General features: G+C 47.4%; 1 protein-coding gene across 1 annotated transcript in view; it reads right to left on the reverse strand.

The window, feature by feature from the left end:
* Positions 1-17,173, reverse strand: part of NR5A2 (nuclear receptor subfamily 5 group A member 2) — a 128,217-nt gene that overhangs the window by 100,663 nt on the left and 10,381 nt on the right. The window contains 5 exon segments of the mRNA XM_029228952.1: positions 7,401-8,047; positions 10,520-10,661; positions 12,189-12,307; positions 16,350-16,460; positions 16,463-16,486. Of these exon segments, the coding sequence (XP_029084785.1) occupies positions 7,401-8,047; positions 10,520-10,661; positions 12,189-12,307; positions 16,350-16,460; positions 16,463-16,486 (1,043 nt within the window).

The following is a 17,173-nucleotide window of genomic DNA, read 5'->3' on the forward strand; positions in this document are numbered from 1 at the left end:
GATAGATTAACAGGGGGCTTCCCTGGTGGCACAGTGGTTAAGAATCCACCTGCCAATGCAGGGGACACAGGTTCAAGCCCTGGTCTGGGAAGATCCCACATGCTGCAGAGCAACTAAGCCCGTGCGCTACAGCTACTGAGCCTGCGCTCTAGAGCCTGCGAGCCACAACTACTGAGCCCGCGTGCCACAACTACTGAAGCCTGCACACCTAGAGCCCATGCTCTGCAACAAGAGAAGCCACCGCAATGAGAAGCCCGTGCACCGCAACGAAGAGTAGCCCCCGCTTGCCGCAACTAGAGAAAGCCCGCGCGCGGCAACGAAGACCCAACACAGTCAAAGATCAAAAGGAACAGGAAGCATATCGGGCGTGTGAACAAGCAAACCCGGTATGAAGCCATCGTCATTGCTTCGACCAAATCTCCTGGCCTCCCAGGGAGGAAACGACTAGGGCCTGGCTACGCTGAAACCAAGCTTCGAGAAGTTAAGAGTCTAAACCGAGTCTGCAGTTTGCAGATGCATCCTCTCTAAATAAAGCAAATGTAATACTTTAAAAAGGAACACAGAAGGTGGAGAAGCCACATCTCTGCAGTCAGGGGGCCATTTCCACCAAAGAACAACACCTATAGCACAAACAGGTGTTGATGGGACAGTGACCAAGAAGACTTTAAAGTCTTAAGAATGGATTTCTCAATCAGTAACCGACATGGGTGCAGTAAGGCCCATGCCTGGACAAGCAAGGAAGGCTAGAATCATATACTCTCAGCACCATCAACCAGCCCAGAGGCTTCTGTGCCAGGTCTGCCTGGAGGGCATCACAGAAGCAGATGTCTGATGCCTGAAGAGCCCCGAGTCATGGAATCAGACATGCAGATTCCAATGTTCCCTCCAAACTCAACGGCAGAAGAAAACTTCCCAGCCCCAGTGGAAGAAAAGCCAGTTTTCTCATTTCCTTGTAAACCTACGAAGGGTCGGTTTCTTTTCTTCTGATCTTTTTGATGAGTAGGTTGAATGGTCATAGATATTTTAATTTGCCTTCAGATAGAAACACTTCTCCCCTCTTGATGGGAAATCACTTCAATGCTCACCATTTGCTTCCAGGAGGAACTACTTTGCATCCAAAGAAACGAAAACACAGGTAAGTAAAGTGACAAACTATAATTCTGGGTATGTGACCCTGAACCCCAAAGCTCAGGGGGAATCAAAGGGGAGCAGGACGTCAGGTGAATGTGGGAAAACGTGATGCACGCACTGCCCCCAACACACACACACACACACACACACACACACACACACAGAAAAGAAGGGTTAAGCAAGTCCATTAAACATGGCTTAAAATTGGGGCAAATCCATAAAAAGGAATGAAATTGGGTCATTTGTAGGGATGTGGATGGACCTAGAGTCTGTCATCAGAGTGAAGTAAGTCAGAAAGAGAAAAAGAAATATTGTATATTAACACATATATGTGGAATCTAGAAAAATGGTACAGATGAACCTATTTGCAGGGCAGGAATAGAGATGCAGACGTAGAGAAGGGACATGTGGACACGGGGCGGGGGGGAAGGGGAGGGTGGGACGAATTGGGAGATTAGGATTGACATAAATACACTACCATGTGTAAAATAGATAGCTAGCGGGAACCTGCTGTATAGCTCAAGGAGCTCAGCTCGGTGCTCTGTGATGACCTACATGGGTGGGACGGGGGGGAGGGGGCGAGGTCCAAGAGGGAAGGGATATAGGTTTACATAGAGCTGATTCACTTCGTTGCACAGCAGAAACTAACACAACATTGTAAAGCAACTGTACTCCAATAAAAAAAAAAAAAAATTGGGGCAAATCCAGCGAAATCTCAAACCGCAGACCTACATTGGTTGGGAGAAGTGAACTAAGGCTTGGGAAAAGTGATCTAGGGTGTTAAAAATAAATAAATAAAACTCTGCTGAAAAAGCTTCTGCACCAGAGCAGAGAGAAAAGGCTTGCTCCCACCCCCAGTCTCCTCACTTTTGAGAAAACTGGCTTCGGCTCGGCTGAATTCCTTTGGCACAAACTCCCTAAGCCTCTGAGCCCTATTTTCCACAGGAACACTAGTTATGTGTTTCACTCAGGATTAATTTAGAATTTTTTTTTTTATTCCTCCATGTATCAGAATCATTCACGGAGGGGAAGTTCTTCTATACCCATTCCCAGAATCCTCTGAAGACATCTGGTCTCATTAGAAGATCAAATAGATCCTCCAGATTCATTAGTTGTTCAACAAAGTGGGAATTATTTTCTCACTGCTCTTGTGTTTATGAGATACTCAAGACACAGATGAGAGAAAAATAACGGAAAGAAAAAAGCACAATCTTCTTGACTCACAAAGACAGTGCTTTCTATGATATGGCGGGGCGGGGGCGGGGGGAAGGGGGGACTCTGGAATTCGCTCTTAATTTCCAAAAACACAAGAAAAAGTCAAGAGTATAGGCCACTGTAAGACAGATGGGGTTTAAAGATTTGAAGGGAGGGACTTCCCTGGTGACGCAGTGGTTAAGAATCCGCCTGCCAATACAGGGGACACGGGTTCGATCCCTGGTCCAGGAAGATCCCACATGCCGCGGAGCAACTAAGCCCGTGAGCCACACCTACTGAGCCTGCGCTCTAGAGCCCGTGAGCCACAACTACTGAGCCCGCGAGCCACAACTACTGAAGACTGCGCACCTAGAGCCCGTGCTCTGCAACAAGAGAAGCCGTCGCAACGAGAAGCCCGCGCTCCGCAACGAAGAGCGGCCCCCGCTCACCTCAACTAGAGAAAGCCCGCGTGCAGCAATGAAGACCCAACGCAGCCAAAAAAAAGAAAAAAGGATTTGAAGGTATAGCGAATGTACGATACTACCCCCAAAATATCGTCATACTTCAGTAATTCGTGGCCCATCTATCAACTGGTTACAATCCTAAATTCTCTTCCTTCCTATTTTTGCAAACATACATAAGAAGGAGCCCTTGCTGTTACACCCAGCATCAAGCAGGACCCGGGACATAACTTCCTTTAGCCATTTTCCTGCTGAGCAGAACTGCACGTGGTTGCCGCACCTGATTCTCCCCAAGAAGGGCTGTGAGCAGAGGGAAAGGCACTTGGAGAGCTTTGGACACTCCTCCAGGGCTCAGAAGTGCCGGCTGGTAGATGCACTTCACTGAGTGATGCCCCAGTGGCCTGCGAGAATTATAGTAGCTTTCTAAAGTGACTCACTCACTCCCAGGGGGTCGTCTGGGCTCAGAGAAAATCTATCTTCCCGATTATTTAGTGATTTAGTAATTGGGTGGTAGTGATGGACTTCTGATAACGTGGAGATTTGCTTTAGCTTCACTGGCAAAGGCGTGTATTTCTGGAGTCAAAGGTTACACGGCTTCTTTGTGTGTGTGCATTGGGGGGTTGGGGGCAGGGCTGAGGAGAAGCACAGCTTCTTGGAAGCTCAATCTACCAGTCCCAGTTCTGCCCTTCGGTAGCTGTACAATCTGGTACAAGCCACAGGCCCCCTGCCTCAGCTTCTTCGTACGTAAATGGAGGGGGTAGAATCAAACGACCCCCACCGTCTCTTCCAGATCTGGAAAATCTGTGGTTTCTAGGCAAGGAGTATCATTGGATGCACAAGTGCTGTTTGGAAACCTACTAGTTTCAGGGTGTTAATTTCAGATTTTCCATGCCATGATTATGGATAGAGACCAGGATTGTTCCTTCCTTACAGGTATAGAGAAAAACGAAACCGCTCACTTACATGTATCCTCTATCTCTGTTTCCCTGCTTGTCATCCAGCTCTGAAATTGCACGCTTTCTATGAGTATATTGCCTTTTTTTTTTTTTTTTTCTTTTTTTGCTGTTCATGTGCTATGTCTCAAGATACGTGTTTGGGAGTTATACTTTCCTCTTTCCCGTTCCAATATTTTGAATGGGAACCAGAATATCTCTTTTTGCACCTTGTAACTAAGTAGAAAAACAAAACAACCCACCAAATTTCCTCTGGCCCTTCTGATCCCTTAAATAGTAAACAAATGGAATCTGTATTCCCTCTTCTTATCCACGGAGAGAGTCTAACTTGTCCTGGGAGAGTGTGCAAGGGGTCATTTGCAAAATTGCCTTATTATCCTATTACTCTCTGGGAGCAAATATGTACCTTTTCATCTTGGGGTTGTAGAGGTATAAGCAATCTGATCTGCCCTATAAGTGTATTGCTTGATGGGTAATTTGCAGTGAAGTTAACAAGAAAAAGACAAATGTGTGAAGGGGAGCATTCATCTTCCCAAACGATATTTTAAAATCACAAGTTTAAAAAAAAAAAATCACAAGTTTTGCAGGAAGGTAGGCAGGGGCCGGGCTGCAGGTTTCGGGGATGTCTTGGAGGCCAGGCCGGGAGGGAGAGGTCTTGTCCAGGAGTCATTCATAGTGGTGGCAGGTAGACAACACCCAGCAGAAGGTCCATGACACCTTTCCAGGAGCAGCGTTTCTTGGACTGCTGGTCATGCCTCATTAGTGGGTCGTGAAATCAATTTAGTGGGTCATGACCAGAAATTTTTAAAAAGCATGAAATAAATTAGACTAAAGCAGAACAGAATAGAATATATCAGAGTGCATAGCATGGACAAAATCATGTACTGTCTAGTGGAACTCTGGCTCAGTTGTACGCGTGTGTGCGTTTTGTGTGTGTGTGTGTGTGTGTGTGTGTGTGTGTGTGATGTGTTTGGTACACCAGGTTTCAGGGTAGAATATATTTCTTACTGCAGGTCTTAGTTCAGTAGTTTGAAACCCTGTGCCCTGGAGAAATACACGGCCACGCACGTCTCCATGCTGGCTTCAAACGCCTTGGACTGGTTTCCACAAAGTAAATTTATAAACAAAGGAAAAGGAATGGTCACCTCACAGCTCCATATTTAAATGACCCCTAAGTTATTCTGAAATTCTACTTCTCTTTCTCTGGAAAATACTTAAACAGAATCAATGTAAGCCCAAGGCAAATGGTGAAGTGGGTCCAGTTTGTCTTTTTCTCCTGGGGGCACCTCCCACCCCTTACAGGTGTCACCCCCAGGGTTTATTCTGTTCCCTCTTTAAAGCATATTCTCATGAAAGACTGATAAATGCCTTAAACAACAGTATAAATGACTGATATTGCTTTAATATATCCCGTTCTCAAAAGTGTTTACATTTTAGCCAAATATGAACTCTCGTGCCCTAGAAAGGAATCTCATACAATTTAATTACAGGCAAAAGAAAAGAGAAATTTGGAGAGAGTTTTTTCCTAGCACTCTTAAAGTCCTACCTGGGGGGCTCTATATTCACTTGATAACCTTCCTTTCTTTTTTCACATGTAATTAACACACATGATTTCTTTCCCCATGCTTTTGTGAAACAAACTTCAACAGTCTTTTTTTTTTGAATAGATATTTATGAAATTGTCTTTTATCATAAAATCTCTGAGAGCAAATATTTTGTCTTATTCCCCTTTGTATCCATCTTATGCCAACTAACCGCCCGACAAATTTGAGGTCCTCAATTGGTAGCAGTTAATGACTATTATACAATTTTACTTTCTGCCACACATGTGGTAATATTGTTTTCCAATGTCAAACTAATCAGAGTACAAGTGCATGTTTTTTTCCTGAATACAAGAGTAATACGTAAAGCCTCCACACACTTGTCATAAAACAATAAGAGCAATTTTAAAATAGAACCGATTTATTGAGTATATAATATAGGCCGGGTTCCCAGGACTAGAGGCTTTGCCCATATAGTCTCATTTATTACTCTAAAAACCTCAATACACGTATTGCTATTCCCATCATACCCTCCATCACCCCCCAAACACCACACCTACAACTTTACCTACAAGAAAACTAAGGCTCAGGGATTGAGGACCTGCCCACAAAGACAGTTACTAAGTAGCAAAGATCTAACGCAAACTGGTTTCCTCTGACTTGGAAGGCTGTGCTTTCCTCACTTGTACATTTCCTAACATTTCGGCTGTATGTAAAATTATCATTTGCATTTGCATTTTCCAATTTCTTACCTGTTCTCTTAAGGGACAAAGTCGTGAACCTAAGAGCACCGGGAAGCTTTGGTTTGGTTTTGTTTTTAATGATAAACAACGCCCTGACTATCCCAGGGTGGTTCCACACTCAGAGGGTTTGGCCTGACAGTGCATTTTGCTTGCCCCCCCACCCCACCCCGAGTGATCCCCACCATCAGCCGTCTGTACGCGCGGGATAGAGGCCTAGAGGGTAGGGCTGGACTGGTCAGCATCCTAACAGCAGGCTGGGGGTAGCCTAGTAACTTACTCGGATCCATTCAGATTAATTTTTTTTGTTGCAGTGCCAGGTGAAGACGGCCATGGAAAGCGCCGTTTTCCGTTTGCACGTGGCTTCCACATTCCCCAGCCCATCTGCGCACACACAACTTTAAACAGAAACCTTTAAATTAAAAGTCTGCTTCGTACTGTCCTTCTCTCAAGAGATTTTTAAATCTCCTCCCAAAGTCCTAGGTGTCTGAAGCAGCCACAGGAAGAGGAAGAAATTGATTTTGTGACAGACAGACTAGAAATCAAACCCAGGATTCAGTTTTGTTTTCAACACAGAGAACGAAATCACTGACCACCAAATACAGTTTGGTAGCTACTCTCAGATCCCAAACTTCCCTATAACTTTCCCATATTAATTCGGTCTTCAGTTTCAGGAAATAAAATAATTATGTAGTTAAACAGAGATCCTTAGACAAACAAGGGCTGTGTTTACAATGTACCAATCCATTAAAATCAACGACAGACATTGATTATGAGTAGCAAAGCCCAGCCAAGCAGGCTAGCACTTGCCATGGGCCCATTCCCCAGCCAACAGCAGTAAACATCCTATTGGAATCTGCTCCGAAAACAAAGGCTCTACCCACCTAATGTCAAGGTAAACAGGTAGTAAATACCTACTTGCTAACTACTGACCAGTGGTACCACTTGCATTCTTTAGCGTCTAAACACAACTAAATGTTGGCCTTTTTTCCTTCTAACTTGGCACCATTATAACAGAGCTCTTTACTTGGTCATTTTTTAAAAGTTTACTAGGTTCTGTTTCACACTGGCTTCAGTTTTTTAGCCATAAACCATGTGAGGTTAAAGGGAGTAAGTAGAGACATTCTCCTACTCAGAAAAAAAAACCCAACCAACTTTCCCCTATTTGACATGAAATGCCATGCCCCCAGATGAAGAGCTACAGAGAAGAAAAGCCCCATAAAGTTAAGTTGCAAATACTTCTGAGGTCAAGGTCGAAAACATCATCTTACAGAGAAGAAAAGTAAGGAGAACGTGTTTTCCGCACCAAGACCCTATTAAGCAGGGACAGACCCGGGTCTCCCAGAAGGGGCGCTCTAAGCTCCGTGGGCTGGCACGTACCTTGAGCTCCCGGAAGAAGACGCTACTCCGGGCCCACTCCACGATGGAGAAGAGGGTCTGATCTGCCATCTTGCACATGAGCCCGAACGTACTCAGCCTCTCGTGTTTGCTGCGGTTCGCCTGCTCCTGCTGCAAATAGGCCATGATCTTGGCCTGGACCTGGGGCTCATCGGGCTCACACTTCAGCAGTTCCAGGATCAGGTGGGGCATGCTGGCGGGGGAGCTGGTCTGGTAACTGTCCATGTAGGAGTAGCCCATGATGGACTCCGGGGAGCTGGTGTAGGGGTCTGGGTACTCAGACTTGATGGCCCGGCTGGGAAAGTGGCTGTAGGTCTGGTACCCTTGCAGGCTGCCAGGAGGTGGCATTGTCATGCTGATGGGGGACGTTACAAAGGGACTGCGGTCGTAGTCTGTAGGAGGCAAGGCAGCATGGTTCAGAGGTAGGCCTTTGGAGACAGAATGGATGTTCTGAATTGCAGAGGAGATGCTCAGCTCGGAGGGCATGGCTTGGATCACCTGAGACATGGCTTCTAGCTTAAGTCCATTGGCTCGGATGAGGGCTTTTTTCTGCTGCTTCAGGGCCCTGTCCCTCTTGTACATGGGCCCAAACTTATTCCTCCCTCCACGCATTCGGTCCGCCCTTACCGCTGTTGGGGTGGGGGAAGAAAAAAGAAAGTAAGGGTAAAAATAAGATGTAAATTATTAGCATTCTCCAGATCTCCAGATAGTTAGAAAGGCTGAAAATGGACCGGAAGTGGTCTGTGTGTGGTTGTTTTCACTACAATAGCCCACCAAGATTCCAAAAAAAAGCCATGTCCTCTTTATTTATGAATTCTTTCCTCCAAGTGTGTTTGTCATCAAAAAAATATTTCGGGGGGCTTCCCCGGTGGCGCAGTGGTTGAGAATCCGCCTGCCGATGCAGGGGACACGGGTTCATGCCCCGGTCCGAGAAGATCCCACATGCCACGGAGCGGCTGGGCCCGTGAGCCATGGCCACTGAGCCTGCGCGTCCGGAGCCTGTGCTCCGCAACGGGAGAGGCCACAACAGTGAGAGGCCTGTACCGCAAAAAAAAAAAAAAAAAAAATTTCAGATATGTAGGGACATATTAACCCTTTGGTGACTGCAGAGATTTCCTAATTTTTGCTACACACAGGAGATGCTTCATGTTGCCAAAGAAGAGGCTCAGGTCCTATCATGCCAGTGACGCTGTGATTCTCTTTATGGAAACCCAAACTGCTAAAAGGGGAAAAAAAAAAAAAATCAAAGGAGCCATTTCTGGATTAAATTGTGACTACTTTTCCTTAGAACATCTTCCTCTCTCAAAGTCTTTTGGTTAATTTGCTGCAAAAGTGTTAGGTACATGCTCTTCTTGGAAAATCATCCTCACCTGGACTTGACGGGCACACATCAGGTAGCCACCGGTTATTGTTTTCCATTTAAGCAGAATTGGACATAATTAAAGCAAATTCATTTCAGAAGCTGTCAAAACGGTCCACCGTCACGATGCTATGTGGCGTCTGGGGCCACGTCTAGTAATTTACTTAGTGGGACTCTCCTAGCTCATGGTGGCCAGTGGCAATTAGATAGGACCCAGCAACCTCTGACAGCTTGTGACATATTGAAATTGCTGGAGGTTAAGTTTTTGAGCTTTTTATCTTAGGATCAGTGTAGCATTAAAAATTTATTGTGAATGCTAGGTATCCAGAACACTGCACAATAAAGAGTTTTTCAACTGGATGATAATTTATTGAATGTTTAATTGTTTCATATCACTGTGAACAAAGCATGAGCATGCATTGCAAGTGACTTACTGTTAAGAAAACACACTTTTTAAGGTAAAGAAATATAACCTTTTCCCTTTGTTAAAAAAAAGGAATCAAATGACACCATATGCAATCACAACATTTAATGTTTAACATTTTATCTTCTGAGTCTCATACTATAGTAAGCATCTACCACATTGTTTTGCTGTTTGGAAAATAATACAGGGCTTGGTAATGAAGAAATTCACAAGAATCAGTTACTTCTTTTTCTCAGCCTCCTCTTAAAAGCAACACTGACTCAACAGTCCTCCTGATAACCCAAGTGGCTACTTCTATTGCTATTAGCAATACAGCAGACTTATCTGAAAATTTTTGAGTATTGCCATCAAGTCTGAGTGCCACACAACAGAAAAGCCCCAAACACGACTAGCCTGTGCCTCATTGATCAAATAAAATGCACTCCTGTATCTGGCACATCTCAGGGATCTGTATCACTTCTTATTACTTTATTTACAATATATTTAATCTCTGGGAAGTCAGTAGGTCAGAGGCTGCAAAACAGCAACACACCGTAATAGTTCATGAACTACAAATTATTTACAGAAGTCATATATTAAACATTACTTCCTGCCAACCTGTACATCGTAAGTGCAGGTTCTACTTTTTCAACATAAAGTTTAATGTGGCTTTTGAGGAACCATTCTCTTGTTTTTGTCAAACCAATGCTACCGATGTAATGGTTCATTATTTTTCATGTTTCCTGCTTCTCAAAAAAATTTTTTTTATTTTGCAGACTCAGTCATCATCTTAAAAAAAAAAAAGAAACGTGCTTTCCCACACAATCAAAAATGATACTCTACATGAGAAAATCTTTTTATAATTAAAGGCTTTAACTCTTGTTCAAGAATCATGAAACTAATAGTAACAATTATGACAAGCGTACCTATTTAAAAAGATTAAAATCAAACTTTTTTACTGGGGCATCCTGATTTGAAAACTTAAAGGATTTTAAAAAATATTTTGGCAAATTATTTTTACCTGTTCTCAGCTGAATCATGTTAGTCTTGCTTTCATCTAACCTGACCTTTCATCTAACCTATGAAATGCATCTGCTCCTCAAACTAAGAAAAGAGGTGAGAAGGCGACACTCTGGTATTGGAATTTTTTTCCTAGTAAATTTCACCAGCATTTAAATGAGACTCGGACCATTCCGCTGACAAAACATCAAAAGATCTTATTGTCAATAGTGTTAAAAGACTAGGAAAATACTGTTACCATGTTATAAGTACAATGTTGTTTTAAATCCTATGTCCTTGGAGAGTTTTAACAGGCAGTGGTCTTTAGAAAAAACTTACCTTCTAGCTTCATTCCAACACTTAGACATTTTTGAAATCGACAGTAAGGACAGCGCTTTCTCTGTGTCTTGTCAATTTGGCAGTTCTGGTTTTCTATACACGTGTACCTTTTATTATTTTGGACTGTTCGCTTAAAAAAGCCCTATAAGAGAAAATAGTGAGGCATATTATCAAGCTAACACCCGTCTCTTCCATTGTTTCATTTTAAGGAAATCACCAGTAAATCTTTTCATTGCACCGTTTGAGCCCTTATGTGGTTCTGTGGTTTGTTTTACATTTTAACAAGATCAACCCTCCCAAACCAGGCTATGGTAGAGATTTTTCTGGCATCTAAGTTGTATTTCAAGAATCGCATCAAATCTTGGGGACCTTTGGCTACACACCATCGTATCTCAACATTCAGGGAAAAATACATACATATTAACCAGTAATTTTTTGAAGAAAATCTGTTTTCCTATTAACCCTCATATTCCAGATAAGGCACTTATAGAAGAGAGCGGCATTGTTTTTAAGTAGCCTGATACAATTTCAGTGGCAAACTACTGCATAATAGCAATGGAAAACTGGAATAGCAAAACACCTAAGATTTTTTACAAATGTCAGCACTAGATAGTTAAAAGCAGAAGGATTTAAAGAATAAAATGGGAAAATGTTCATAATTCCATTGGAATACATTCAAGTTGGGGAACTGTGTAAAGAAAAAGGTGAAACTCATGAGGGAAAAAAGCATATATAGCAAAGAGCTGAATTTTAGCAGGGTGTATGCCTTCCTTATATTTCACCCACAAGAATTAATCAAAAATAAAATCTGTAGCTTTGTAACATAATAACAGCTTGGATGGTACATTCTGTTTGTCCTACTAGCCACAAAGTGAAACCATCTTACTTTGTTATAAGGAAAGAAGGGATTTTCTTGGCAGTGGTTTAAATAATTGTACTGAGTTTTCTACTTTGAAAAATGCTGAAAAATAGGGGGTATCGAATTTACTGGGAATATATAAAAAAGGTCTGAGATAAATCCTTAACGTATAGTTGACATTGTTAGTAATAATACAGTACATCTTACGTATTAAAATTTCTTGCATTTAAATAGGTCATATAATATATTTATGAAAACTACTCTTATTATAAGCTTAAGATCTGGTTTCTAATTCTTTATGATATAGACTTCAAAAAAGTCTTAAAGGTAATTTTTGGAATAAATCAGGATGAAATCATGCAGTTGGGAATTTAGACTTTTATCTGTCTGTGGGTAAAAAATGTTTGGATGTGTAGTACAGAACACTCTGAAGTTAAAATGTATTGGGGAAATACTTTGTCACGTTCGCTCTCAAGAACAACAATGCTTTAAATATATATAAGTCAAGCAAAATCAATACTTTGGACCGTTAGAAATAGAAGTCTTTCTACAGCTCTATCACCTTCCTACCATAAACTATTTTAAAGCCATGAGACTGGCAAAGTTTTCTAAACAGTATAAATCTCTTTGCCTTTTGAATTAAATTGGACACATATTGCTAAGAATCATCTCACTAAGACTCGCTCATTCCCTCTCTCATTTTTAATTGGGTCCAAAAAAGACAGCCTATATTTAGCTTTAAGAAGTAATCCAATGGTTTATTTTGGGTTTGAGCATTATATTTCTCAGATAGCAACGTAGAAGGCAAACCTTGCAGCTTTCACAGGTGAGGAGCCCGTAATGGTACCCAGACACTTTATCTCCACAAACGGGACAGAGTTCCTCAAGATCTTCATCATAGGAGTAATTCACCATTTTAAACTGAGACACTGAAACAAGAGAAATGCATGCACACATCCAATTAATTTACTAGGTAGGTTTTAATCCTGCAATAAAAACCATTTTGGTGACTGGTGGGCAAACATCACCAGGTAAAATAGAAAATAAAAATGTTTTACCCAGATGTACTGCAGAGAGCTATTTTCATACAGTGGAAGTAAAACATCTTTTGGCATGCGCTTTGCATTATTTTAATTTAAAAATAATTCTAATATCTTGCGTTAAAAATTCTTAAGCTGACCACTGTTGAACACGAGTCCCCCTAACTCTGCAAAGCAACAGATAAGAATAGAAACACGAATTGCATAAAGTAACAACTTCGAATTTCTTTTAAACCTCCTTGAGGTTAAGTTCCAAAATGTCACCTTTGCCTAAGGGAGAGAAAGGAGCACATGGCATTATCCTCCCACTGGAATGAGTTTGCTTAAAGTCCACCGAACTATAAGGGTGTTTAGGGAAAGCAACACCAATATGCAAACACTTGGCGGGGGAACGGATGCCCCAGAAACCTTCTCAGCAGCCCCATTTTAACCACAGCCTGCTGCTCCCAGCGTTCTGATCTGTTAGATTAATCCAAACATTCAGTTACGTAGTGATAAGGGCTTTCCCCTCCACACTTTTCAAAAATCTCCTGTAAAAATAAAAAGGCAAAAGGCAGGACGCCCGGACCAAAAAAAAAAAAAAAAAAGGAAAAGAAGGAAGGGAAAAGATACACACGAGGGTTTTGTTTCGTCGCAAAGTACTGAAGTCATTTAATGAACTTCACATGTTTCCGATCATCACCGCAAAATATAAACACCTCGAGTTCGCCCTGTTAAACAGAAATCAGGCCGCGGCTCTGAGCGGCTCCCTGCAGGGATCGGGTAACCGGCCTTCCTTCCGACGCAGCACCGCGAAGGCGTCTTCACAGCTCCAAGATGGATAAAATGCATAGCGGAGGCAGTGGCCAGGAGACCCCAGATAATACCTGATCCGGTCCCTCCCGGAGACTCGGTCCTCGCCGATCGAGCCTCGCAGCGCGCGCCGCAGGGGACGGATGGCGAGGGCAGGTCCGCGCAGCCCGGCCGCCGCCCGCAGCCTCCCGGCACCTCCGGTGAAACCCCGGGCGCATTCGCCTCTCGCCCCTTGCTCAACTTTCGGCTACACACAGGCGCACAAACGCCCCAGTCAAGTTTGCTTTAAGTTAATCAGTGGCATTTGCAGGGGGCGGGGCGGGGCGGGAGGGGGTGGATGGGGAACCGAGGGCCGGGCAGAAGCTTCCTCTGATTTGTTTACCAAATAGGAAAGGGAGAAATAGCCCCCAGCCCACCCCCAAAGTACTCGGCCGCTCTATCACCATAGTGGCCTCCTTGCTAATGATTACTGATTTTTTTTTTCCTCTTTAAAATAAAGTTCTATTTTCTTTACGGATTCTAGGGGCCTCCGGAAAGGGCCGTCGGGGTGAGGGTCCTTGCAGCGCTTCTCGGCTGAGCCGCGACCGGCAGAGTGGGGCCGGCTCTCTCCCAGGGACTCAGAGCCCTGGGCTGGGGCATAAACCTAGGTGAGTTAGCCAGAGTTTGGGCGGGTGGGGGCGGGGGGGCTGTCCCGGGAAGAGATGTTCCAGCCGAGGCAGACGCGTGGGCTCCGAGAAACAGAAATAAAGAGAAGCAGAGCGCAGTCCTCCCGGCGGGGCCCTGAGAGGGCCGCGCTCGCGTTCGGGGAACCTGGGGGTTTGGCCGAGGCTGAGAGTTCCAGAAGTCTGTTAATAGCCCCATCCCTCCTAAAGCTCGTGACTATTGTCTTGAGGCACGTTTTAGGGACGGAAAAAGGTGTGCTTTACCAAGTGTGTTCTCTTCTCCCTCCCCCTTTCCCCAACAAAGTAAACTTTAACTTCGCCTCTGAGAGGCTCGGAGAGGCAACCGTTTCCAGGGGACCCGGTGCGCGCCTCGGGGATCCGACACCCAAAAGACCGGGGCTGGGGGTGGGACCCTCTTGGAAAATTCAAAGGCAGAGGCCGTGTGGGGAGACCGACGGTGCGGTGCGAGACCGGGGCACCTTTCAGAGGCGCCCAGGTGCTGTTAACCCAAGATAGCGTTTGGAGCACGGAGTGCATCCGAGCAAATAAGTCCCGGTCTTGAGAAAGTAGAGGGAGCGGTTGGGCCTTGGACAGCGAAGGCCTCAGAAGCACGCGGACAAGTTCCCCGAACTGTCCCGGGACCCGGTAGCGGGTCCCCTTTCTGCCCCCCGGCCCCCCGCCCCGCGGGTCGGACGGCGGTGCGTCCCCGGCCGAGACCAAAGCGAGCCCGGTCCTGGGGTGCCTGTCCGCCGGGGCTCCCCTCCGGCGGCAGGCCGCGTGGCCTGGATGGAGGAAGCCTCGCCCGGGCGCTGCCCACCCGCTTTCGACCCCGGGGCTGAGCCAGCGGCCGGAGGCTTCCCGGAGGCCTAGGCACCAGGGAAAGCCAGCTTTCTGTTCTGGGGCAGTAGGTCGGGTCGAGAACGCCCCTCTCGAATTCTACAAAGAAAATATTGCAATGGCATCTCCCTCCCACCTCCCCCCAAACCCTGATTCTTGCCTCCCCGGCTTCCTGTTCCAGCTTCTCCCTCCGCTGCTTTTCCCGAGTCACCCAGAAACGCGCGCGGTAAGGAGAAGCAGAAACTTCCCCTTGACCCAAAAATCTCGCCGGCCCCAAGGACGCCCAAAGGATACTCCTTCGCGGCAGCTGAAGGCGGAGGGTCTCGGAGGCAGCTCCCCGGCGCCGCTTCCCCCGACCTCCCTTCGCGGAATCCCAGGTGCCAGAGGGAAAGCCTCTTTGGGCCAACCGGGTCCCCTCGGCAGCCAACCTACAAGTTGGACTCTAGGGCCTTGGGCCCAGGGGACGTCCACGGCCCTCCCTGGAGGCTGAGCGAGACCCCAGGATCCGCGACTGGTATCCGACCCCACCAGCAGGACGCACGCCTTCCCGCCGCCCCGTCTTCTCAAAGCAGCGGGGCGACCTCAGGCCCCGGGCCCAGCGCCGCCTTTCCCGCACAGCCGCGTGCACCAGCCCTGAACTCTGCTCTCAACGCCTCCCCGGCCCTTTCAAGTTCGTTCAAGGGGATGGCAGGAAGCGTTCCGGGATCACAGGCCCGCCGGCCCGCACATCCTGCGCGCTGGCAGGGGCGAGGATGGAAGGGCACCGGTGACTTTTCCTAGCATTGTTCCCTCCCCGGCCCCGAGCAACTGCGATAAACTTCTGAAGGGCTCAATACGGCCAGATCTAGAGTCGCTTATTTTGGAATGCGGCGAAAATACAGCCTACGGGATTTGCCTTTTTTTTTTTTTTTTTTTTTTTTGCTGTTGTTATTAGCAATCAAAATCTGGGAAATGAAAAAGGACTTCCAGTTTCCCAGGTCTCAGACAGAAGAGCTTGAGGCTAAACCGCCGCCCCCGCCCAACACTCACGCCGCAGCGCCCGACCAGAGGACGGGCTGGGAATAACTGGTTCTCTCCAGTTCTGCCTGCAGTTTTATGAAGTTGTTCAAATACGAGCCGGCTCCCTGGGTGCGCCTGGGCTGTGGGGCGCCCATGCGTCCTAACACCGCTAAGCCCGCTCTCCCCGAGGCTCCATCTCTCCCTGCAGTTGACTTTCCCAGGCAGTGTTCTTCCACCGCTGAAGAGCACTGGTTCAAGTTCCCGCCGATTCCAACGACTGGGAACCTGCTCGGGTTTCCCGCGAGACATTCCGTTCCTTAGAATGATCTTTAGAATAATAAGATCTTTAGCCTGAAGCTGCCCCGCTCTTGTAGCCGGAGCTCGAAGCCTCTCTTTTCTTAATTAGAAGTGGCCAATTAGGCATTGCTTGGAAAATCCCCGCCCCGCATTGTTCAAGAGCCATAAACTTTTATGCCTGCCCCTGGGGAAGGGGCCCGACGCCCGCGCGCAGCCCCGCAGCCCCGCGGCGACCAGCGCTCGGCGGCCACTCAAGCGCCCGCGCGGGGCGGGCGGCTGCAGCCCGCGGGGCGAGCCCGGGGCGCTGGAGCCGCGGGAGCCAAGCGCCGCGAGCGCCTCCTTACCTTGCATGTTTTCCGGCATCTGCCCCTGTTCCCCATGCGACCGAGCCAGTCCCAGAGCTTCCGTCTCCACTTTGGGCAGCATGACAAGGCGGCCGCGGGCGGGGTAGGGGGTCCGTGCCGGTCCGGAAGCCCAGCACCTGGACGCCGGCAGCACAGCTTCAACTCCACCGGGAAGAAGGAGGGGGCGACCGGGTGGCTGCTTCCTCGCCCGCCGTCAGGAGCGCGCCTCCGCCGCTTCCGGGGCTGCCGTCAGGACCCCCGAGCTCCGTCCAGGCTCGCGGCTCCCGAGCCGCCCCGGAACCGCGAGGAGGAAGCAGCGGGCTGCAGGCTTAGACCGCGTCCGGGCGCCCCGGTCCGGCTCGGCAAGGGCGCAGCTGCCCGGGGCGCGAACGCGCGTACGGCCGAGCTCCGGGCGCGCAGCGGAGGCGGCGGCCGACCTGCTGCCGCCGCGGCGGTGCCGCTGCTCCCGGACGGCTCGGCTCTGGCAACCCGCACCCCGCCCTCCGCCGCCCAGCGCTCGGGATCCGCAGGGTCTCTCTCGCGCGCTTTCTCTGGCCTCACTCTCCTCTCCCTCCTCGCCTTTCCTCTCCTCTCCGCCCCTTCCCCGTCTCTGCTTCCCTCCCGCTCGCTGTCAGGCTTGGAGTTAGGAAGTTCCAGCCTCCCTCTGTCGCTTCGTCTACTCCTCTCCAGCCCGGGGAGGCGAGGCTGGGAAGGACAAGGGGAGGAAGAGGAGGAGAAGGGAGGCGAGTAGGTCTGGGCAGGGGCAAGAGGGGATGAGGGGTGATAACAGTGAATGGGGACGCGGGCTCCGGACTCGGGTCGGA

This window comes from Monodon monoceros, unplaced genomic scaffold (assembly GCF_005190385.1).
Source record: "Monodon monoceros isolate NGI ecotype Baffin Bay Population unplaced genomic scaffold, NGI_Narwhal_1 Super_Scaffold_18, whole genome shotgun sequence".
Classification (NCBI taxonomy): Eukaryota; Metazoa; Chordata; class Mammalia; order Artiodactyla; family Monodontidae; genus Monodon; species Monodon monoceros.